At 52.4% G+C, this 21,603-nt stretch overlaps 3 protein-coding genes and 1 long non-coding RNA gene across 6 annotated transcripts; 2 read left to right on the top strand and 2 right to left on the bottom strand.

Moving 5' to 3' along the window:
- The first annotated feature begins 4,096 nt into the window (after nucleotides 1-4,096).
- On the top strand, nucleotides 4,097-11,282 carry SLC18A1 (solute carrier family 18 member A1). The gene is made up of 15 exons (XM_054224923.1): nucleotides 4,097-4,220; nucleotides 4,445-4,805; nucleotides 5,475-5,533; nucleotides 5,788-5,871; nucleotides 6,153-6,245; nucleotides 6,542-6,631; nucleotides 7,584-7,627; nucleotides 7,730-7,790; nucleotides 7,930-8,025; nucleotides 9,770-9,848; nucleotides 9,963-10,014; nucleotides 10,225-10,288; nucleotides 10,392-10,511; nucleotides 10,716-10,849; nucleotides 11,169-11,282. Exons 1-15 carry the CDS (start codon nucleotides 4,097-4,099, stop codon nucleotides 11,280-11,282), a joined length of 1,575 nt encoding a protein of 524 aa, XP_054080898.1.
- On the bottom strand, nucleotides 8,745-14,059 carry LOC128919585 (uncharacterized). The gene is made up of 3 exons (XR_008469907.1): nucleotides 13,150-14,059; nucleotides 12,411-12,554; nucleotides 8,745-10,832 (listed from the first exon to the last, which is right to left on the bottom strand). It is a non-coding gene; the product is annotated as an uncharacterized LOC128919585 (long non-coding RNA).
- Nucleotides 14,060-14,085: 26 nt separating this feature from the next.
- Nucleotides 14,086-17,590, top strand: MAK16 (MAK16 homolog). The gene is made up of 10 exons (XM_054224918.1): nucleotides 14,086-14,182; nucleotides 14,569-14,618; nucleotides 14,853-14,962; nucleotides 15,095-15,159; nucleotides 15,303-15,454; nucleotides 15,760-15,814; nucleotides 15,905-15,979; nucleotides 16,322-16,429; nucleotides 16,655-16,711; nucleotides 16,991-17,590. Exons 1-10 carry the CDS (start codon nucleotides 14,168-14,170, stop codon nucleotides 17,177-17,179), a joined length of 876 nt encoding a protein of 291 aa, XP_054080893.1. The 5' UTR covers nucleotides 14,086-14,167; the 3' UTR covers nucleotides 17,180-17,590.
- Nucleotides 17,588-21,412, bottom strand: TTI2 (TELO2 interacting protein 2). Of its 3 annotated transcripts, XM_054224914.1 has the most exons (7): nucleotides 20,506-21,404; nucleotides 20,044-20,230; nucleotides 19,452-19,544; nucleotides 18,885-19,069; nucleotides 18,660-18,803; nucleotides 18,012-18,174; nucleotides 17,588-17,729 (listed from the first exon to the last, which is right to left on the bottom strand). In XM_054224914.1, exons 1-7 carry the CDS (start codon nucleotides 21,156-21,158, stop codon nucleotides 17,649-17,651), a joined length of 1,506 nt encoding a protein of 501 aa, XP_054080889.1. In that variant the 5' UTR covers nucleotides 21,159-21,404; the 3' UTR covers nucleotides 17,588-17,648. The 3 variants fall into 3 exon arrangements, with proteins under 3 accessions (XP_054080889.1, XP_054080892.1, XP_054080891.1); XM_054224917.1 differs by lacking the exon at nucleotides 18,012-18,174 and having other exon boundaries at nucleotides 20,506-21,410; XM_054224916.1 differs by lacking the exon at nucleotides 17,588-17,729 and having other exon boundaries at nucleotides 18,037-18,447; nucleotides 20,506-21,412.
- Between the last annotated feature and the right edge of the window lie 191 nt (nucleotides 21,413-21,603).

The following is a 21,603-nucleotide window of genomic DNA, read 5'->3' as shown; positions in this document are numbered from 1 at the left end:
TTTGTCTCAAGCTGCTTTGTAAAACGCTGCTTTGTGCTGGCAGGCAGGAGCCGCGCTGCACCGCGGGTGGGTTTCACCGCACCTTCGCGGTGAGGCAGCAGCAGAGAGCAATCTCGCCCGGCGAAGCCTGCTGTTGACCAAATTCACGGGAATTGCAATCAGCCGGCAGAGCCAGCGTGAGGTCTGCTATCAGCGGTTTTTCGGGCCCACGTGCTACGCTGGGCCTCCAGACAGCCCATAAATTCTCTTATACTTCCCATTACATTAGAAATGTTCACTATACTGTACTACCTCAGGCTGGCCAGGAAGAAAATTGTAATAAATTTTTTTTTTTTTCCATAGGGCTGTTGAAAGAAAAATTCACAGCAAACATTTATAGTGGTTAAAAAAAAAAATATCTCAAAGCGAACTGCCCGGAAAAATCTAACAGATGCACGGAAACGCTTCCAAAGCACATCTGAGTAAGCTTTCCCATCATCTCTGCAAAACAAGTGACACGACTGCCATCTCCTTCGGCTGCGTAAGGCTGCCAAATGAGGTGGTGTCCTGACCTTGGGGCCTGCAAAAGCAAAAGATAATAATAATAATAATAACAACCATCTCCACGTCTCCTCACCCGAAGGAGAATTTGAATCATTTTCTATCCGGAGCCCAAGGTACAGCTGAGCAATTCTGAGCTCCCTCAGTAGATGGTAGTGCTGCACTGCTCATCCTCTGCCTACTTTGCAGATATTTAGAAAGTAATTCCCGGGCCTAGCCATTCAATTCTCAGCTCATGAAACATATTTAAAGGCTTCAGCTTCTGCTCTAATGCACACCCAGGGAATTCCTTGGTAGGATGCACTCATCTCATGTTATTGGCAATAGTTTTTTGGCCATGCAGAAGCCAGATAAATAGCCTCAATGGCAGATTTATGTGCCGACAGAGAAAAGGTGAATATGTTTAGGATTTATTTTCTTCCTCTGCAGTAAATCTCTGCATCCTGAATGAATGATGGTATCAGTTTTGGTTTAAAAAAGAAATCATGGAGCAAAGTGTCAAAAATTTAAGAAAACAGAAATGATGGAAGAAAAGAGATCCCATTGTAAATGGCATTTGCAGTACCTCACCCATGCGTGGATATAATTTTCCATCCAGTTTTGCTTGTGAGAAACCAGCCTTGTTAGTGCAAGAAAGATCGTGTCCCTGGAGATAAAGCAGACAGCGTAACGCATGGGGAATGGCTGTGGATGGGGACCCAGCACCCTTCTGCGGGGAGGAGGCAAGGGCAGGGCTCGGATGTGGAGGGACCTGTTGATACCAGGGGAGGAGCGAAATTCCCCCCAGAGCTCTCAGAAATCACAGGCCGGACAAGTGCATTCTGGCCTTAAAGATATTTCCATCCACTATGAAAGCTTATCATCACGCTTACAATTTTGGAAATCCTGCAAAGCTGATGTGTGTTGTGGACTAGGCAAAGGCAGCTTGTCAGCATCCTATGGGCCAGCCCACAACCTGAGACTCAGAGACATAAATATTTCTCTTTTCCTTTTGAGGAAGAGCTTTCGTTCAGTTTATTTTCCCTCTAATGCTAAAAGCATATAAAGGAAAAACCTTTTCCTTTCCCTGAGGAGGGATGCTGTGGAGGGAGCTCCTTGTACCACATCCCTCTCTGAAATGCTTATACACCAGTGCACGCAGTATGGGGAATAAGCAGGAAGAGCTGGAGATCTGTGTGCGGTTGCAGGGCCACGATCTCATCGCAATTACTGAGACGTGGTGGGACAGCTCGCATGACTGGAATGCTGTGAGGGTGGCAGAGCCCTGGCACAGGCTGCCCAGAGAGGTGGGGGAGTCTCTGTCTCTGGAGACATCCCAAACCCGCCTGGAGGCGTCCCTGTGCCACCTGCTCTGGGTGACCCTGCTCTGGAGAGAACATTGGACTAGATGATCTCCAGAGGTCCCTTCCAACCCTATGATTCTATGATTCTATGATCCCTCAGGAGAAGCAGCAACTCTGGGGCCGCAGGCTGTGGGGAGATCCTTTTTGGGCTGTGCATCCTGCGGCAGCCTCTCCCGCCCACCACACAACGAGTCCTTCCCCACTCGCTGGCCGATGCCTCTCCATCGGCAGCAACACGCAGGTGTCAGCCCACGCACCGGTACCCGCTGCCAACATCAGCGGGCTCTACTCAGTCAACACACACATACAGCCCTCGGTGACGCACAAACATGTGCAGAGGGAGTGGGGAAGAGCGACTGATGCAATAGCCCTCTTTCATAGAATCACAGAATCAGAGAATGGTCTAGGTTGGAAGGGACCTTTCAGATCATGGAGTCCAACCATCAACCCAACACTGACAAAAACCATCACTAAGCCATATCACTAAGTATCAAATCGCTAAGCATCAATATTGCTCTTTTGTTAAATTGTGCTCCCTGAGCTTTGGAGTTCACCAAAAATCCCTGGGGTGCTGCAGGTCTCGTTGGTGAAATCCACCTGTTTTTACCCCGGGATGAGTAACATGAGGTCACAGTTGAAGGAGGGCGGCCGTACCAAGAACAAGCAGTGTTAGGCAGCAAGAGAATGGCCATCAGTCTCTGGACAGCAGTCCAAGACCTAGACTGTCATGTATTTTATAAATGCCTTTCCCAGGGCCATTTAACGATGCCAGCCTTCCCTGCCAGGGATGAACCCATTCGCTGCCCCTCGTAACCACGGAGGAGAGGGCTGTGCGTTTGGTGTGCTCAGACCCAGGCAAGAGTTAAGGTGCTCAGAGAGAGATAAGCGTTGATGAAAGCCTGGGGAGCGGGTGCCTCTGCTGCAGATAAACACTCCTGCCTCTCCTCCTCGCCCCCTCAGCCCACCTCACCGTCCTGCTCTGACGCAGAGGGAGCTGCAGGGCTGAATGAAACTTGTTTGAGGTTCCAATTAAATCTCCATGGAAGAGGGACACTCATATCCTCTTCTGATAAAAGGTAATCATAAATCCTCCGGGAGCCGCGGCCGCAGCCCACACCGCCTCCCGCAGCAGCAGCCGGCTCCTCGCACCAAGATGGGCTCCAGGGTAAGAGCTCGTTTTCCTCTGCTCCACGCAACAGGTTTGCATTGGGAAAGGGACGGGGTTTGTGGCTTGAGATGTTAAGGGCTGCGTTAGTCTACATGTCTTTATTGTCTCCGCTTCCTTACTCCTTCTCTCTCTCTAATTTTTATATATATATCTTCTCTTGCATTAATTCTATTATTTGGCATTTGTTACTGCTTGGAGGTACGGTGAGAAACCATCCCCGTTTCCCAGCTAAGTGACTTCTGTGGCACCCATAGTCGATGATAGAGGGTTTGGACTGTTTGTGGTTTTTTATTAAAATTTGATAAATATCATTGGCTGGGATTTCAGGAAACCACAGGAGTATTGGAAAGAGCGATAGTTCAGACTCAACTCCATCCATTTTGCCACTTAGTGGCAGTCTGAAGTGCCTACGAGCTACAAGAACGTAAATGGCTAATTGTTTGGTTGGTTTAGTGCAAATTTCTGATTGATATTTTCACTGTGACCGAGCAAGCAATCTTCTCCCAGTCCCTCTGAAGCCCTGATCTTAATCACGTACGTTAGGCTTTTAAGTCTTGTGTCTTGCCATGACATTTCAATTAGGTCAAATGAAAAGACATGTAAGGTAAATGAATTTCCTTTGAGACCTAATTTAATCTCCAAAGAACAAACATGGAATAAAAGATGTAGAGATTACCACAGATAAGCTACCGGCTTGATCTGTGCTTTGAGCCTTTGGAAGACTTAAATGATGCCTTGAAGCAGGTACAAGATGTCTCAGGAGAGTGGAAATGGGTTAGAGCGCACTCCCTCTGCGAATTTAAATGACAGCTGGATAAAACCACGGTCTTTGAGAGCAAAGCTGGTGGTCCCAGCTCCTAGGGAAGAGCACCCAGCTCTTGGAGGACACGGACGCTAAGTGACCTCAGGAGTTGCTTTCTCAAGGGAGAATCCATGAGCTGCGGGAGGTTGTAACGCAGAGTGTTTTCTTTCAAGGTTACAGAAGACCTTCAGCCCTGAAGAGCAGGAGCCAGCAGGACCGCGGCTGAGCTCCAGGCTCCCGGCCATGCCCCCGGCTGCCGACCGCGTGCCCTGGCGCTGGCTGGCAGCGGGCAGGGCGTCCCGGAGCCTGGTGCTGGTGGTGGTGTTCGTCGCGCTGCTGCTGGACAACATGCTGCTGACGGTCGTGGGTACGGCGTGCGGCTCTCGCCGTGCTCTTCGGGGGGTTCAGCTCCTCCGTCGATCTCCGGTCGGTGCCGGCAGGGTCCCTGTGCAGGGAGAGCTGTGGGGAGGGCTGGGTGCAGGGAGGTTGCAGGACGCCGACATCGAGCCAGCACCATTCAGTTCAGCTGCATGCCGAGACAGAAAATGGAGCAAAATCACTAACTAATCCCTTCCCTGGCTTTTTTTCCAGTACCGATCGTCCCCACCTTCCTCTATACAACAGAATACGAAGGCGCCAACAGCTCTGTTGCCCCAGCCCGGACTGAGCCAGCTCCTCCAGCCTTGAAGACTCCTCCTTTCTCCTCCATGTTCTCCTATTTTGACAACACCACGGTGACTGTCTTGGGCTCCCCCAGCGCCACGGAGCTGGTGAACGGGACGGAGATCAACCCCCCATCGCAGCCCCCCACCACCAGCCCACCTCTGCCGAGCGGCTGTCCGGAGGGCGAGGAGTTCCTGGCCAAGGAAAACGTCCGCGTGGGGCTGCTCTTTGCCTCCAAAGCTCTCGTACAGCTGGTGGTCAACCCCTCCGTGGGGCTCCTGACCAACAGGTAGGTCAGAGGGTTTGTACCTGGTGTAACCCCTCAGGGACAGGCAGCTCCCGCCCACGATGAAATCACCGTTAGCCGAGCAGTGGAGGTCTGTGCTGCACACGTGCAGCCACCGCAATCACGGAACTGCAGAAACTGGTGGGTAAAATAGCAAGGGGGAGAATATAGGCATAAAAATTAGCATGAATTTTTCCTTTTCTAAAAGCCTACAAATGGCTTGCAAGTTTCTATTACGACATAAGCCTCACTAATGCTCTCCTCAGGTGCAGACAGATGATATTTAATACCAATAACCATCAAATAAACAAACAAAGATTCCCACCCTGCTCTGGATAGAATGTTGTTGTTCAGATTTTCTGCCCCTGGGTTTTTCTTTGCCTTTGTCTCTAGCAGACACGCGTGAGGGGAGCTGGGCTCATCTCCACATGCTCTGGGCGGGCAGATGTGTTGGCAAAACAGAGCCGTGTCTCTGGGTGTCCTTTACAGAACGACCTGGGGACACTTTGACACCGGATGCTTCCTTGAACAGCACCCACGAGCACATCTGCGCGTTCAGGAGATGCTCACCAGCCCACCGGGACGCGTGTGTGAAGGCTGGGCAGCAAAACCAGATCTCGAGCTAGAATGAGGAATCCTCCCTGAGATGGTGCCTCTTTTTCCCCTTTCCAGGATAGGATACCACATCCCCATGTTCATTGGATTCGTCATCATGTTCCTCTCCACAGTCAGTGAGTATTGCCCCTGGGGCTGCCCTTCTTACACAGCACCGCAGGAGAAAATACTTTGGTCCGAGCCTGCGCAGCTGTCCCCGTGCAGGAGAAAGGGGTGAGAGCAGAGCAACCGGTCTCAGAAATCGGTGACAAAAAGGAGGAGCAGAGCCCAGCACCCAAACTGGTGCAAGCCGTGCGGCTGTTACCCTCTGCTGGGTTTTAACGTTCCATCTGCAGTTCTGCCTGACGCCATCTCTCTCCTTCCTCTGCAGTGTTTGCGTTCTCAGGCACCTACACCTTGCTGTTCATCGCCCGGGCCCTCCAAGGCATCGGCTCCTCGTTCTCCTCAGTCGCAGGTAAATGAGTTACACCCCAACCTCTGCATTAGCTCCCCTTAACTGCGTTCGATTATCATCTCAGGAATGATCCGCAGCACAGACACACCGAGTGCCTTTCTCGGCTTCAAACTCCTCCTCCTCGCTGCGCCTGCCTGCCTGGTGCAGACGGTGCACCCACACAGCCCAGCCGGCGAGCAGATAAATCTCCCCAGAGCCCAGGCTGCTGCTTTCAGAGAGGAGACCCCGTCACCACGGCACCTGCCAGCCTCACGTGGCCTCTGCTTTCCCTCTGCTCCCAGGCTTGGGCATGCTGGCCAGCGTGTACACCGATGACTTCGAGAGGGGCAACGCGATGGGGATCGCTCTTGGAGGCTTGGCCTTGGGTGTGCTGAGTAAGGAAACCTTGCTCCCAATGGGGTTTACATCTACGGCATCTCCAGAGCTTTACTGTCCATCGCCCACGGCTTCCACCTGTCTGCATCCCACGGGCATCCCACGGGCACGGCTGTCCTTCCTCCTCCCTCCCTCTGCTCTCTCACTGCCCGCGGGACCCGACACCTTCCCACCACCTTCACCAAACACCCGCTGGGGGACTCAGAGGGAGCCACGGCGGCGGGAGCCGAGCACTGCCGCCCAGGCGCTGGGGACGGTGGCACCGCCGCCGTGTGACACAGCCTTTCCCTTGCAGTTGGGGCCCCCTTTGGCAGCATCATGTACGAGTTTGTGGGGAAATCGTCTCCGTTCCTGGTCCTGGTCTTCCTCGCCCTCTTAGATGGAGGTGAGAAGCCAATATGGTTTAATCCTACCCAAAGAAAACATGTGAAAATATTTAAATGTGGATGTTTTGGGGAGAATGTTGCAGCATTTGTGTGAAGGGAGAGGCACATTAATACAACACGGGTGATATCATCAGCACTGGTTATTCTGTTATTGCTAAATCATACGTTTTCTACCACCAGACGCATGACACAGCAATATAGCAAGAATTAGTCCCTCATTACTTAATAAACCCCCTGATTGCTTTAATGGCTTGAATAGCACACTCAGGAAAGCTCTTTGAACTGCGAATTCTTTGTGAAAGGCACATTTGTCTGCAGCCTCTCCACCACCCCACGAAGGAATTAGACTTTGCCAGCAGAAATGGTGATCCCTGTTCGTTCCCCAGTAGCTGTATTAGAGATGCAGGCCACGAGAGCCGTCTGAGTGTAACGGCAAAGTTATAGATAGCAGAAATGTGCATTTTTAGTGGGAAGTATTAAGCTAATTAAATTATAGTCACAGTTCCCGTTTTTGCCTAGCTGTAATGCCAGACATCTTTAATGAAGCATGTAAGAGCTTTGGGGAAATGAAACGCAGGTCCCATACATCTGAAACTTTCTTTTTAAATCCTATTCTTTTCCACATCTAATTTCTGTCATGCTCTAGTTGTGGCTCCCCAGCAGGCAGCTGGCAGCCTGACGGCGAGCATTTGCGTATTTGACTGCTGCAGGGGTTGACAAAACGCCCCAAACACAGGCTGTTTCACGGAGCTTTGTTGCTCCCTCCGGTGGGAGCGGGGCTGGGACCCATCTCTCCCCCTGCCCGCCTGAACCATGACCCCAAACACAGTTACCGCATCCCCGGGGGCTCTGCCGATGAAAGGGGTCGGGCTGAAGGAGAAGCCTGAGGGAAAGGCGGATTGGAGGGGTGCCGTCTCCAGAAGTGAGCTAACACCGGTGTTTTCTCCCCAGCTTTGCAGCTCTGCATACTGCAGCCCTCTAAGATCTGCCCCGAGGTGAGTAGGGAGGTGTGAGACACGCGAGGGCTGTGCCGAGGGTGGGGGGGGACGCCCAGGCAGCTCTCGGCCGAGGTAACCCCCCTCTTTGCCACCCCGCAGAGCACCAAAGGCACCCCGGTCTTCACCCTGCTGCGAGACCCTTACATCCTGGTCGCTGCAGGTAAAAGCGGGCGCCAGCGGGCACTGCGGTCCTCTTTCTGCCCCTGCCCCTCCCCATCGCAGAGATTCCCTCAAAGCTGCTTGAAACAGCAGCAGAAGGTGGCTTAAACAGAGCATTTCTCCTTTTTCTCGCCCATCAGGAGCCCTCTGCTTCTCCAACATGGGGGTGGCCATGCTCGAGCCCACCTTGCCCATCTGGATGATGCGAACCATGTGCTCCCCGAAATGGCAGCTAGGTGGGTGCCGTGCTTTGCAGCCTCCAACACTCGTTTGAGGTAGTTCAGCGAGAGCCGGTCCTGCTTTGGCACTGCGAGACGGATTGGATAATCTCTTATATCATTCTAAAAAAGAAGAAAACATATACCCTCACCCGCGCAGAGCGAGTGATCCCAGGCTGCGTGTTGCTCCAATTTCAGCTGGAAATGTCCTGAGTGGTAGCTATACAATCTGCTTTTCTCTATTATTGAAAAAATTGTATAGAGTCAGACTCCCCACAAGAGCAATAACGGTGGAAGAAAGGCTGTTTCGTGCATGGGAAGCCTGTCGAATCCTGTCTTCTGCAGGGCAGATAATGGTATCGTGCTGGGCTGGAATCGTGGCAGCCAGATGGGTTTTGCAGAAGCAGATCTGAGTAAAACAAGGCCATTTAGAGAGTCCCAGGCAGGACAGGATGGTACGGGCTAATTACCAGCTGCCTGGAAAATGTGATGTGGAGATAACATTGTCTGTGTTTGCTACAAAAATAAAAACTAATTGTTATAAAACCCAATTGGCTGAGGAATGACCCAGGGGGTGCCCCAGGCTACACTTAGATCCCAAATTGAATTGCAGCCTGGGAGCAGGAGGGCTGAGAGCACTCCTAATCGAGTAATCCTCTGGTCAGGCAGCAGCATCCATCCCAGTAAGAGCCCACGATGCTTCTCATGAGCAAGTGATTGAGCAAGGCTGGGCGAGGGTAAAGCAGAGAAATTCACCCAGGGCTGCCCCCGTCACCACTGAACTCGAGGGGAACCTTTGAGGTGATTTAGCAGGACCAGGAGGTCAGCAGCCATCAAAGAAAATCCCAAATATATTCACTGGACTTACAGGTGCCCGAGATTTGAGAGCAGTTTGGATCTGGACACAGTTCAGCTGCAAGCCACAAGCTTGCAAGCCATCTCACAAGCTCTTATGAGCTCAAGGGGCTTCTTTATTTGCGTGCTTCTGTTTGCCCACTCCCATAACGCTGGGGAAAAAAAAAGCACAGAAGAGCTTGGGCTAAACCTGCAGGATTAACTGTGTTCTGTAGCCGTTACTGAGAGGAGAGAAAATTAAACATAAATCAGTGTGTTTCAATAAGGAAGTTGTCTTAGTGAAATGGAGCTGATCAGTTTTATTTATAGTTGGTGGGAGAGTATATTAAAAATAAACAACTGGTAAATCAGCAAACAGTGCAAATATTTAATTTTGACTGCATAGTGATCCCTAAGCTTTTTATATAAGCAGTTATTTTATTCCTCTTTTATTCAGTAAGTGAAAAGCAGGAGGCAAGGGGAGAAAGGTGGAAGAGGAAGAAACTGTGACAGGAGAGAAGGACGAGTGTATTAAGGCAGAGGGGACAAAGAACTCCTGCATTTAGCACAAGATCATTCACCCAGGGCCTGTGGGTGAATCGCTGTGCCCCTGTTCCCCCCCCCAAATAAGCAAATGCTCTTTCTGTGCCTCCCCCTGTCTTCATGGAGGGACCCCCACCCTTCTGCAGGGCACGGAGCAAGGGGGCAGCCAGCGCAGCGTGACACGGAGTGATGGCGGTGGAGGACACGCCAGGAGGAGCCCCACTGCACGGACAGGCAGCCCCGGAGCGGGTGCTGGACGTCAGCTTGCCTTGTCTGGCTCACAAAGTTCTCCAAATGAGAGAGGCAGTTACCGAAGTGATTATTTCTGCAAATCCCCTGTATTTGCTTGAGGATGATACACGCTTTTTTATCCTCTCTCCCTCAGGGATGGCGTTCCTCCCTGCCAGTATATCCTACCTCATCGGCACCAACCTTTTTGGGATTCTGGCTAACAAAATGGGCCGGTAAGCGGAACGTAAGAGGTTTCACCTCAGCCCAGCCCAGTCCGGCGCTTTCAGTGTGAATTCCACTCGCGGTGTCGTGCACGCTGGGAGCATCCGCCCTCTCCTCGTTTGCAGGTGGCTGTGCTCCCTGATCGGCATGGCTGTGGTGGGAATCAGTCTCCTTTGTGTAAGTACGGCGAGACAATTTCGAGACCTTTCTGTCGAAGGATCAGCAGGGGCAGCGTGGGCGATCGCACTGAAACAGGGTTACGTGTTACAGTCAGTACCTGTTCAGTGTTTGCACGTGTGTATCGGCTTCACAGATCTGTGCTGCGCCGTCACACCTCGCACAGCTCTTTGGGCCTCACTCATATACTCCTCCTCTCTCCTCTCAAAGGTGCCTCTGGCCAAAAATATTTACGGGCTGATTGGCCCGAACAGTGGCCTTGGCTTCGCCATAGGTAAGCTGTCGGTGTTGAGGCTGTGTATCACAGCTCAAACGCAGCTCTCGCCACCGCCCTTGGAGAAGGCCACGACTGATCAGGTCCTTCTTGCTTTGGGCAGGGATGGTGGACTCCGCAATGATGCCTATCATGGGATACCTCGTGGACCTTCGCCACACCTCCGTCTACGGCAATGTCTACGCCATTGCTGATGTTGCCTTCTGCATGGGCTTTGCCATTGGTATGGAGGAACTTTGACCTGTGGGATGACGCACTCAGTGTGTATCTCGCTTTTATCGCTCCCTGTCCTCCACCCAGCGTCCCCTCCAAGAAACCGGCACCGAGTCTGTAACCCTGTCACCATAGATTTATAGACCCACACCAAACTGGAAAGGCACCTTTTGCTCTCTCCCATCTTAGCCTTTTTTAATTTTTAAATTTGCAGGTCCATCCACCGGCGGTGCGATTGTACGAGCCATCGGGTTTCCCTGGCTGATGGTCATCATTGGAGTTATCAATATCACTTACGCTCCTCTCTGCTGGTGCCTGCGCAACCCTCCCGCTAAAGAAGAGAAGATTGTGAGTTTAAGTGTACCTTATTCCCCTAAAGTATAGGGGATTGATAACCCAGAGATTTGGGGGGAGAGAAGAATAAATTTGCCAGGGATTGTGTTTACCTTTTGGGCTCTACTTTGCCCTTAACAAAGGGACAGAAAACTCAGACAATAAAACCAAAAAAAGTGTAGAGCTACGGTCCTTTCCCTGACTCACAGCTGGTGTTCCCTGGGCAAAAGTTGTTGGCTGCTTTGGCTTTCTCTAAAAGTGGTAATTCTCCCGTTAACTATTCAAATTAATCACCACTTTCACTAAAGCATGATTTCTTCTCTCCTTTCCCCAGGCAATCTTAAGCCAGGAATGCCCCATGCAAACCAAGAGCTACACCACCCAGAAAACCCTGCGCGATTTCCCGCTGACAGACGACAGTGATGTGGAGGCAGAAAATGCAGAATAGCAAGTGCAAGGATGGGTGCCCTGCTCTGAAGCTGTATTATGTTTACAGAACACGGATGTATTAGTGCTCAAGAATCACCCAGCCTCCCCCAAGACTTGTGGACACAGGACGGACACAGGCTGTTATTGTTGGCTTGTTCTCTCGGCCACGCGATTCACAGCAGGGAGTAGAAACCCAGGATTTGGAGGCTCTATCAGCCACTCATCTGCTGTGTCACTTCCAGGCAAGTTACCCAAACTCACTATATCTCATCTATAAAAAAAGTTAGGAAAATTAGGAGAATCCTATCAAACTGTCCTCCAGAACAACTTTGTCTTGGGCACGGCCTACACATGCAGTAGGGGATACTATCAACATCTCTCCCAGACAAGTCCAGCGGCATTTGTTAATGCCTTTAAAGCGCTTACTGTTCTTGAAAGAAAAGCACTGGAGAAAACAAAAATGAAATCAGCGGCATCAGCTTTGGGAGATTTCATTTATCCAGAATTCTGCTCTGCTCCCCAGCATGAAACCTCTCTGTAACAACAGGGCACCATCCATCTGTGTCACTGCCAGTCCGTCAATAAAGATGTCACTGCACTGCTAACGTGCTCCACGCGCCTCTGAACACAGTGAAAACACGCTCATCGCTGCCTTGGTACAGCTTTATGTGTTGCGCTATTTATGTGCCACTTATAGCTGCTTGTGTGTCCTTTCCAACATCCATTAAATTAATTCATTTATTTGAAGAACTCTAAGAATTTCAGGTAGAAATAAGACTGAAAGCAGTTTTAGAATCTTAGACACAGACTCAGCCAACAAATCCAGTTCAATCCCTTGTGATTATAAGTGACTAACAGCATTTTTAAAAATCCCTGCCTCTCAGCTGAGATAGGGCAACAGGCTGTGTTTGTGACCCCAACGCGCTGCAGTGAGAAGTACAATAGATTGATTTAAGTGCCCTTTTGCAACTTCCTGGCCACAAGTTTAGCAAGAGAGCAGCTGCACTATTAACAATAATTACTGAGTATAATGATCTGTAAAAGTATTTTAAGAGAGAGAGTGAAGTAATAGAGGTACCAGATTAATTTTGTGAGTATCACAGAAATTCCCGTGATCTCATTTTTTCCAGCGAAACCTCAAACTTACAACTTCTCCGGTTCCACCGTTGGCAGTTTATATAAACTCATTTCTGCCTTGAATGAGCAGTTGTGTAACGCGCAGCCATTTCGCTTGCCAGAAAGAACAGATGATTCACTGCTCTGGAGCCCCAGCAGCACAATGCAGATGTGCCTGCCAGCAGGGAAACAGGAGGGTAATAACAATTCATCAAGATTTGTTACCTTATGACTCATTACCAAAGGTCATAAATGGCTATTGTCAGGCAATCCCACATCCATGGTGGGCCCATTGCCCCTCGCTTTGCACATACAAGATGAAATTATATTTCTTAGGCTGACTGGAAGTGACTAATGCTAAGCCTGTTCTCAAAAACGGCGTTATTTTTATCTTCCACCTGTTTCCCTGCTTTGCCAAGAATAAAAGGAAAAACGTGTTTGCTCTCTGTGATGGAAGGAAAAAAAAGTGAGCCATTCTATTTGGGGATCTATTCACACCTCCACAGTGCACCTCCCAGTTAAATATTAACATTCAACCCCTCTGTGTGCCCGACGGCTGGTTGCTCTGGAAACCCACCCCCTGTGAGCATCACGACAACAGAGGAGCCTCCGGTTCCTGCAAGGTGGACTCTTTCCTCCAGTGTTAGTAGCTCAGATGTTTTAATTAATAAGTTAGCTGCAACGCCAATGACGTCAGTGGACTTCACTCTGTTCTGAGTGAAGAATTAGGCTGTGATCTTTGCATCAAACAACCTGATCTTTTCACCCACCCTGCTGAAAAACTTCATCTAACTCTTGAGTGCGTTAACAGCGATATAAACTTTGCAGCTTGGGGAGACAGAGGGAGACGAGGCGGGTCTGGGGAGCTGTGGAGGAAACAGTTTTTCTCCCTTGGGCAGAGAATCTCCAGACAAACACTTCCCTCACAGCTTCTGCAGGGTAAAATTAAACAGCGTGGGTCTGCATCGGGAGCTGATGGTGTCAGTCACCCCGTCCCTGTCACTGCGGCAGCTGCCTCGTCCTATGGCCAAAAGCACAGAGGAGGAAGGACAGAGCACAGAATCATCTGCTGGAAGGAACCTTTCAGATCATCGAGTCCAACCACCCACCCAACACTGCCCAAACCACCGCTGACCCACGTCCCTCAGCACCACGTCTGCCCGGCTTTTAAATCCCCCAGGGAGAGTGATTCAACCACTTCCCCAGACAGCCTGTTCCAATGTTTGATAACCCTTTTGGTGAAGAAATTTTCCCTAACATCCATCCTAAACCTCCCCTGGCGCAACTTGAGGCTGTTCCCTCTTGTCCCATCACTCGTTACCTGGGAGAAGAGCCCGACCCCCCCTGGCTACCCCCTCCTTTCAGGGAGTTGTGGAGAGCGAGAAGGTCTCCCCTCAGCCTCCTCTTCTCCAGGCTGAACACCCCCAGCTCCCTCAGCCGCTCCTCAGAAGCCGTGAGCAGACACGGCCTGAGGCCGGACCCCCCTCAGCCGCCACCCCGGTGCCTCACGCAAGATACAGGCCTCAACTATCGCCTGCACGGTGCTGCCAGGGACTGTGCGGCTAACAGGGCTCCGTTAGCGGCGCGCACCGACCACAACGGCCTCTCACGTTTACGTGCCGCCGCTTTATTTCCCCGCCCAGAGCCGCCCCCGGCCCGACACGGGGGAGGTGCTTGGCCGCCGCCATGACACCCCGGCCCCGCCCCTCCCCAGCTCTCGCGACACCAGGCCGCGCCCCGCCCCTTCCGGTGATGGCGGCGCTTTAGGCCGCCGGCCCCGCCGCCGCCATGCACTCGGACGACGTGAGTCCGCCGCTTGACTCGGTTCCGTCCGCGCTCCCCGCCAGGCAGCCGCGCCGCAGCCAATCAGCGCCCGCCCCCGCGCTGAGTCGGTTGCGTCCGGCTGCGGGCTCACCTTCCCCCTCCCCCCCCCCGAGCACGTGGCGGAGGGTCCCCGTCCCCGCCCCGGGGGGACACTGGGACCGCGGGCTGGGAGCGGGAATGGGGTGTCCCTGCCCAGCTTGTGGCACCGCACCCTCCTGGCGGTGGGGTGCAGAGCGGGGACACCAATCTTTGTGGGGGTGGGGGGGTCCCCCCCCCCGTTAGAGCCCCACCGGGGGGCTGCAGGAGCCAGGGGGCGCCCCGGGTGAGGGGTGGCGGGGTGTGTCACCCGCTGTTTGTCCTCGCAGGTTGTCTGGGACACGCTGGGGAACAGGCAGTTCTGCTCCTACAAGATAACGTGAGTTTCTTTGGCGGGGACGGGGTGGGCCGAGCTCTCCCAGGAGTCAGGGGCTGTAGGGAGAGGGGCGGGAGGGGCAAATCTGGGAGCCCCTCGGACACCAACATGTTCCCCTTGTGCCACTACAGCCACGCCTGACGGTCACAGAGGCTGGGGTGGGCAGCTGCGAGGGGCAGGGCGGGCAGTGGGGCTCCTCCCCCCTTTCCCCTTTCATGTCACCTCTCTTCTTTCCAGGACAAAAACCCAAAACTTTTGCCGCAATGAGTATAACCTGACTGGCCTGTGCAACCGTTCCTCCTGCCCGCTGGCCAACAGCCAGTATGCCACCATCAGGGAGGAGAAAGGTGAGAGCCCAGCAGCTGCAACCAGCCCCCCGTGGGTGGGGAGGGGGAGAATACCTGCGGGCACCCCGGCTCAGCACCGTCCCACTGCTGGGGACACGCTCGGTCCCGGGATCACATTCCTCTTTGCTTTAGGGCGGTGTTACCTGTACATGAAGACAATAGAGCGGGCAGCTTTTCCCCGTCGGCTCTGGGAGCGGGTGAGTTAATGAGAGCAGACCGATAACCAAGCTCTAAGGAGGCAGGGGAGGGCAGGGAGTGATGGGAGTCCTCCCAAGAGCAGATGTGTCTCCGCTTTGCTGCTGCTCCGTGGCTCAACCCTTTCCCTTTCCCCCCGCCCCAGGTCCTGCTAAATAAGAACTATGAGAAAGCACTGGAAGAGATAGACGAGAACCTCATCTACTGGCCACGGTTCATCCGACACAAATGCAAGCAGCGATTCACCAAGATCACACAGTACCTCATCCGCATCCGGAAGCTGACGCTCAAGCGACAGTAAGTGACATGACCAGGAGTGACCATTACGTTGGGTTCGGTTTAGAGCCACTGCGCCAGTGTCACCGGCTGTACGCAGAGCCCTGGTGCACCTGGCTGTTCTCCCGAGGCTTGGCAGGATTGCAAACAAACCTGGCTGAAACGGATTTAACTGCGGTGTAGTCCGAGTATATAAATGAACTTAAACTAGTTGCAGCCACATTCCTAACGATGTAACTGCTGGTTGTTGTGCCGAATGAGCGTTTGCTCATCTGCTGCACAGGAGGCTGACAGATTCGCTAACTAGCGCTTATTGCTCCCTGCAGGAGGAAGCTTGTTCCTTTACGCAGAAAGATTGAAAGGCGAGAGAAGAGGAGAGAGGTAATACCGCTCTTTCGTGTAATCCCTATCTGTTGCTTCTATTCCACACGTCTTTCAAACTACTGACACAGCTCCTCTTTGCTCCCTCAGGAGAAAGCCCTGATTGCCGCCCAGCTGGATAACGCCATTGAGAAGGAATTACTGGAAAGACTGAAACAGGATACAGTAAGGATCCCTGCCCTCGGAACACAGCAGTGAAACTCTGTCCTGCTGGCTCTCCAGGGGAGGGACATGGGCGTTGGTATGAAAGAGAAGCACCACCCGTGTAGGAGGGGTAGGGGACAACTGCACGCTGCCCTTCTTGAGGGGCTTTATGACAGGTTGGAGGACTTGCTCCCCCAAAACACAGAGCCCCTCATTTTCTGTGCAGAATTAGGGAAGGGGCTGAGACAAAAGTTCAGCCTACCTTGGTGCTGCCTCCGTGCAGGCCACGGGCTTTAGATAACCCTACTACCAACAGCCGTCTTCCTCCTGTGACTTACACAAAATTCACATTTTCCTTTTCAGTACGGAGACATTTACAACTTCCCCATTCACGCCTTTGACAAAGCTCTACAACAGCAGGATGCAGAAAGCGAGAGCGAATCTGATGCAGAGAAAGAAGAAGATGACGAGGTAATGCTTTCAGCCACAGCACCAGAGCTGGGGCAGCACCTCTGATCCACCCACGTGCTGGGCGTTGTAGTGCGAATGTCGGGGTGGGAAGAGGAGATGAGGAGAGGTGAACGCAGAAAAAGCACGTGTGTGCAAGTGGTGGCCTGGGTGGCTCTTCCATCACGAGTTGCGACGCCGTATTGTGCTCAGTGTGCGTGTTCTAGCTGCCGACGTTATTTCTTACAGGACACGGATACAAGAGAGTTTGTGGAAGCAGATGACAGTGACCTCAGTGACTTTGAGGTAAGTGAAGCACCAGGTATAAACAGTCAGGCTTAAGCTGTTTGAAAGTAACCTCCACCCCCTTGGTGTCGCAGGTGATGGGATAAGAGCCAGAGAAATCAGATTTGTGGAGCATAATGGTACAGTCAGACTGCGCTGTATCCACGACACCCCAGCTCCTCTGGCTAGACAGCTGGCAGCCAGGAATTATAAAATGGAATCAGATACACAAAATAACTTTGCAGAAAGAGGTTTAGTTACACAGCGTGCTTTGACATCACTCTTGTCTGTCTTTCTCAGGACATGGATAAGTTGGAGACAAGCAGTGAAGAGGAGCAGGAAGAGGAGGAAGAAGTAGAGAAGAAAGTCTCTCACTCCAAATCTAAAGGGAAAACTCCCCTGAAAGGCCCAGCCAGAAGAAAACGTCGCTACATTGAAATAGAGTATGAAGAAGAAACAGAGCCAACCACCAAAACAAAAGCAGCCTGACTCCTTCCTGAACCCGCATTTTGTACCGAATGACAGGACTCCAGATCTGTCACTAGAACTCCTTCCAGCTTCTGCCACTCTCCGCAGGACCCTCATTAATTACTTCTTCCATACTCTAGACTAATACTTTTCTTTAAGAAAAGAAGGGTTTCTGTCCCGACCCCAGGCAATTGCAGCGAGTTCGTACAACTCCTGCGTGAAGCGCAGTTTGAAGGAGGAAGAATCCCCACCTTCTCTACAACCACACAAGGCTCAGCTTGGACTGTGCTCCGGGAAGGAACCCGGCCTGGGGGGCACTGCTGCTTCATTCTGAAGCTGGAGAAGCCCGCGTGTGGCCAGGAGAGCACACAAGTGTATCACGCTCAGGGGAGGTATGGGGCTAACAGGTGGGATGAGAAAGACAGTAACTTTAAATAAAAAAATAAATTTTACTATCCAAAAAGCAGGGTGAACGTTGATCAGCCACGCGTCACGTGTTCTCTTGCACTTTTCTGATGCATTCCCTTACACGGTTCTCCTCACAGCTGCTGTACACGCCTTCCAGCAGGACCTGAAATGAGAAAAGCATCAACTTCCAGTGCCTTGGCACACTCGGGTTTATGGTGTTACCAACCCTCTGCCAGCTACCTCTTGGATGAGAATTCTGCAAAGCACAAACCTATCAATACGTATCAAGGCACTCATCAGATCAAGTGCTCTGTTGAGGTGGGCAGAAATCGATGCTTTCAAAGTACTGTCGAACTGAGGGAGCAAGTGGGCTGTTTCCTGCATCATGCTGCCCCTTCTAAGGGGGAAGGGATGAGAGATGAAGCAGTGCTGGGTCCTGGCTCACCTTCACTTGCCCTTCAGAGCAGCGATCCAGCAGGATGAGGCATTCAGTGGCCCCCTGGAGCAAGGCAGCTTTTACCGGCTCTGGTGTTGAACCTTGGTCAGTGTGTACATCCCAGATCATCTTCAGCAGGGCTTTGAGGAGCACAGGGAGCCTGCATGGCATTCTGCAGAGGGAAACGGCAACCGTGCCTTATTCTAAATCCTCTGCGCAAGCCAGGGAAAGCACAGCCTTGCTGAGCAGTTCCTAGACACTCCAGGCAGGAGCTGCTAGTTGCCATTTAGGCGCAGGGCAGCTAGTTGCCACATAAGATGAGCGACTGCTTCAGCGATGAGGCTGAAGAAGCTTCCACATTCAGTATGCCCACAGGAGGGAGGACACAGGCCCTGAACACAGAGGTAACCTTAGGATGGTCTGGTTTTTAGCCAAGATGATGCTTCTAAAACAGGCAAAAGAGAGATCAAAATGAGGACCCAGCTTAACTTTTCGATCAGGATTTTCAGCAAAGCAGTAATGCCCATTATTCCTCCCTGTGAGAGATCCTCCCTTAAGATTTCAGGGCCTTTTCCTCAAGCAACAGTAACTTTGTCTCTGAAGGAGGGACAGCATTCAGGATACGCTTTCTAGTGTCTTTCACCCCCAGACTGTTACCTGGGCCAAGCGTGCTCTATGGTGCATTGCAGCGTCTCCAGTATTCCCAGTCGGGCTTCTTCCTCAGGGCCATCACAGACTTCCAGATATCCCAGGATAACTCGCTCCAGCCTCTTCAGGTGCCGCACTATCAGGATGCCAAGTCTGCTGACACAAAGAAACACACACTGAGGAGGGACATACAGATCAAGGCCAAAGCAAGTCCCTGCAGGCTGCTGCTCTCACCTCCGCACAAAGGCCGGCAGGGCCCTGGCGTACACCCGCCGCAGCGCAAGGCGATGCTCTGCCTCCATGTGGGTCAGGACCAGCTGCAGCACCTCATCGCAGGGGGCGGTCGGTCTGGCCTGCTTCTGCTGCCGCTGGGCTCTCTCCAGGACCGGCAGCAAGTCCAGAAGGCACAGCAATACTGCCTGGTTCAGTGCGAGACAGAAAATCAGGGTAATCCTGCGGATGTTCTCTCCAAAACACCAGTAACTTCCAAACCCCCTGACCACCCACAGTTGCTGCAGTTCACCTGACAGAGCTGACTACTTCTACCTGTTACCAGCCCTTTTCAGCAAGGCTGCCGCCTGGAAGCGGACAGGAAGCAAGAGATCTTCCCTCCACTTTGATATTTTCCTGAAATCTACCGAGTTACTTTGTCTCTCGGCCACAAGCATTGGCTAGTAACAGCCTGGCTAGACTGTCTGCAAGGAAATGGGTTCTGCCTCCTCATGCCTTACATTGGCTATCCCTCGTGGGGCTGCGATACAATACCACAAGGCAGATTAAAGTGAAGTTCTGCTGTCCTACCTGGATGAGAGGGGCCTCTCTTGAGTAGAGATGGTTGTAAAGGGCATGGTACACAACCTGAGCCCGGTTGAACTGGCACAGATCAGCAGCTGGCTGCAACAATAGAGAACAGAACATTATTCCCATGCATCACATTCAGCACCCACTTCACCTAATAAAAGAGAACAGCCTTCACAAACCCTCACATACTGCACATTAGGAAGACTGCTTACAGAAAGCGGGAGCAGGTGCTGTAATAAATGCAGGTGAAGTCCTGCCATGCACTGGAGCAGCCACTTTCCTTCGTCTCCCCAGCTGCATTTTTGCAGTTCCACTGGCATTACTTTAATATCCTGCTCTGCAAACCATTGTCAAGCCAATGCTTGAATGATTGGTGAGTTCAAAAGTTGGCAAAACAATTCTTTGCTTCATGTTCACAGATGCAAGAACCACATATATTTAAACACACAGGGACACTATGGAGGATGGAGCAGAATTGCTTGGTTAACAGCAGAACCAGGATTACAAGTCATGAATCCTAACAGGTGTCCAACCCACCCTCCCTTCCTTCAAACAACACCCAGAAAGGGACCTGATTTCTCAAATCCCTTACCACATTCAGAATGATATGATGCAGGCAGCGCACACCCAGGATTTTATTCTCCTCCCGGTAGTCGTCTGAGATGAGCAGCGATGGCGGGAGGACACGCTCCAGGTAATGGCTAAGCCAGGGCCGCGTGATGTGAGGCAGGGTCCAGGAGAACACAAACTTTGTGGCAGGGTTACGCTTCCAAGTGTCTCTGGAAATACAAATATAAGCTCAGCAAACACTGGAACTAAAGAATGCTCATTTCCTACACATTTGGGCCTCTCACCTGACAGTAAGCTCTGACTGATTCTTCCCCCTTCCATCTCTCCCATCACTGTGTATTCATAAAGCTCTTGGCCCCACATTTATTATCTACTATCTTGTAATGCCTGAACTCACAGTTTCCCAAAAGTTTCCAGTATTTCCTACGCAGAGACCAGCCAAACACACCACCCGCTCCACTGCTGCCCTCCCCTTCCTACTCACTTGGTTAGCTCCTGTTTCAGGAGCCCCATCACTGCTGCAAATCTTCCTTCCTCATCCTCATTCTTTCCCCGAAGGAATTCAGCCACTGACCCACAGCCTGCAGCCTGCACCAGCAATGCCAGCACCTCCTGTGCCACCAACTGAGACCTTGCATTTGTCCAGGGCCTCTTCACAATATGTGTTGCAGCAAAGATGTAGATAGGTCCCATCACACGGCAGAGGATTGGACCCACCACCTGGACGCCCATAGCCTCCTGGGTCTTGGCAGCCTCCAGCTTCGCAAGAAGGTGTAGAAACACTGAGCCAACATCTGCCGCTCTCTCAGCTGCAGCAGCATATGCGCTGTCCTTACTGGGGAGATCTGCAGCATCTTGCTCCTGTGTTGGGGGTGCTGCGTAGCCATTCAGCGCAGCCACCAACTCACCCACCGTCGCAGGGCTCAGGCCTCCAAAGAGCCACCGACAGTCCGCAGCCTCGACCAGCGCACCCAGGTCTCTGACCATGCCGGCCTTGGGGACACGGCCAGCCCCCTCGGAGAGGTGCAGCCCGATCTGGAAGAGGACTTGCTCGGCCGGCGGGACAGCGGGGGGTGGTTGCGTCCCATCCCGCGGCTCCGCCAGCCTCAGGGCCCGCAGTAGGCCGCTAAGCTCCATGGCCTGACAAGGGATCACCGGAGCCACACCCCAGCGGCCACTTCCCACCCCGCGGTGCGACCTCCCTCACTCTAAAACCCCCTTAAATACGCCCCCCCTTTAAACCCACATCCCTGAACTGACCGCAGGCAGCAGCGCTCTGCGAGGACTGAACCCCAAAAACCCCTCAGAGCCGGGAGCTCCCGCCTCCTTTAACAGGTGCCGCAAACCGCGCCGCTGTCGCAAAACCCTACCCTTGCCGTAAAAGACGTATCGGGGGCGTGGTCATGAATGAATAAATTAGCGTACGTAATGAATCACCGCTACGGGGGAAGAGGCAGTCGTGCGGCCCGGGGAAGGGCGCGAGGAGGCTGTAAGCGCGGGAGACGCTGATGCAGAGGGGTCTGCACCGGCTGGAGTGAAGAGCCCATGAGGAAGGCAGCTCGCCGTGACCGCGGGGCGAGTG

This window comes from Rissa tridactyla, chromosome 20 (assembly GCF_028500815.1).
Source record: "Rissa tridactyla isolate bRisTri1 chromosome 20, bRisTri1.patW.cur.20221130, whole genome shotgun sequence".
NCBI lineage: Eukaryota > Metazoa > Chordata > Aves > Charadriiformes > Laridae > Rissa > Rissa tridactyla.
This window is presented reverse-complemented; position numbering and strand designations above follow the sequence as displayed.

Coding starts and splice junctions, on each gene's coding strand:
- MAK16 (XM_054224918.1), top strand. Junction 14,619..14,852: donor TTCTGCTCCTACAAGATAAC/GTGAGTTTCTTT, acceptor TCTTCTTTCCAG/GACAAAAACCCAAAACTTTT. Junction 16,712..16,990: donor GTGACCTCAGTGACTTTGAG/GTAAGTGAAGCA, acceptor TGTCTTTCTCAG/GACATGGATAAGTTGGAGAC.
- TTI2 (XM_054224914.1), bottom strand. CDS start 21,158: ATGGAGCTTAGCGGCCTACTGCGGGCCCTGAGGCTGGCGGAGCCGCGG. Junction 19,070..19,451: donor GAGAGGCCCCTCTCATCCAG/GTAGGACAGCAG, acceptor GCACTGAACCAG/GCAGTATTGCTGTGCCTTCT. Junction 18,175..18,659: donor ATAGAGCACGCTTGGCCCAG/GTAACAGTCTGG, acceptor TTCCCTCTGCAG/AATGCCATGCAGGCTCCCTG.
- SLC18A1 (XM_054224923.1), top strand. CDS start 4,097: ATGCCCCCGGCTGCCGACCGCGTGCCCTGGCGCTGGCTGGCAGCGGGC. Junction 8,026..9,769: donor CTCCCCGAAATGGCAGCTAG/GTGGGTGCCGTG, acceptor TCTCTCCCTCAG/GGATGGCGTTCCTCCCTGCC. Junction 10,512..10,715: donor CTGCATGGGCTTTGCCATTG/GTATGGAGGAAC, acceptor TTAAATTTGCAG/GTCCATCCACCGGCGGTGCG.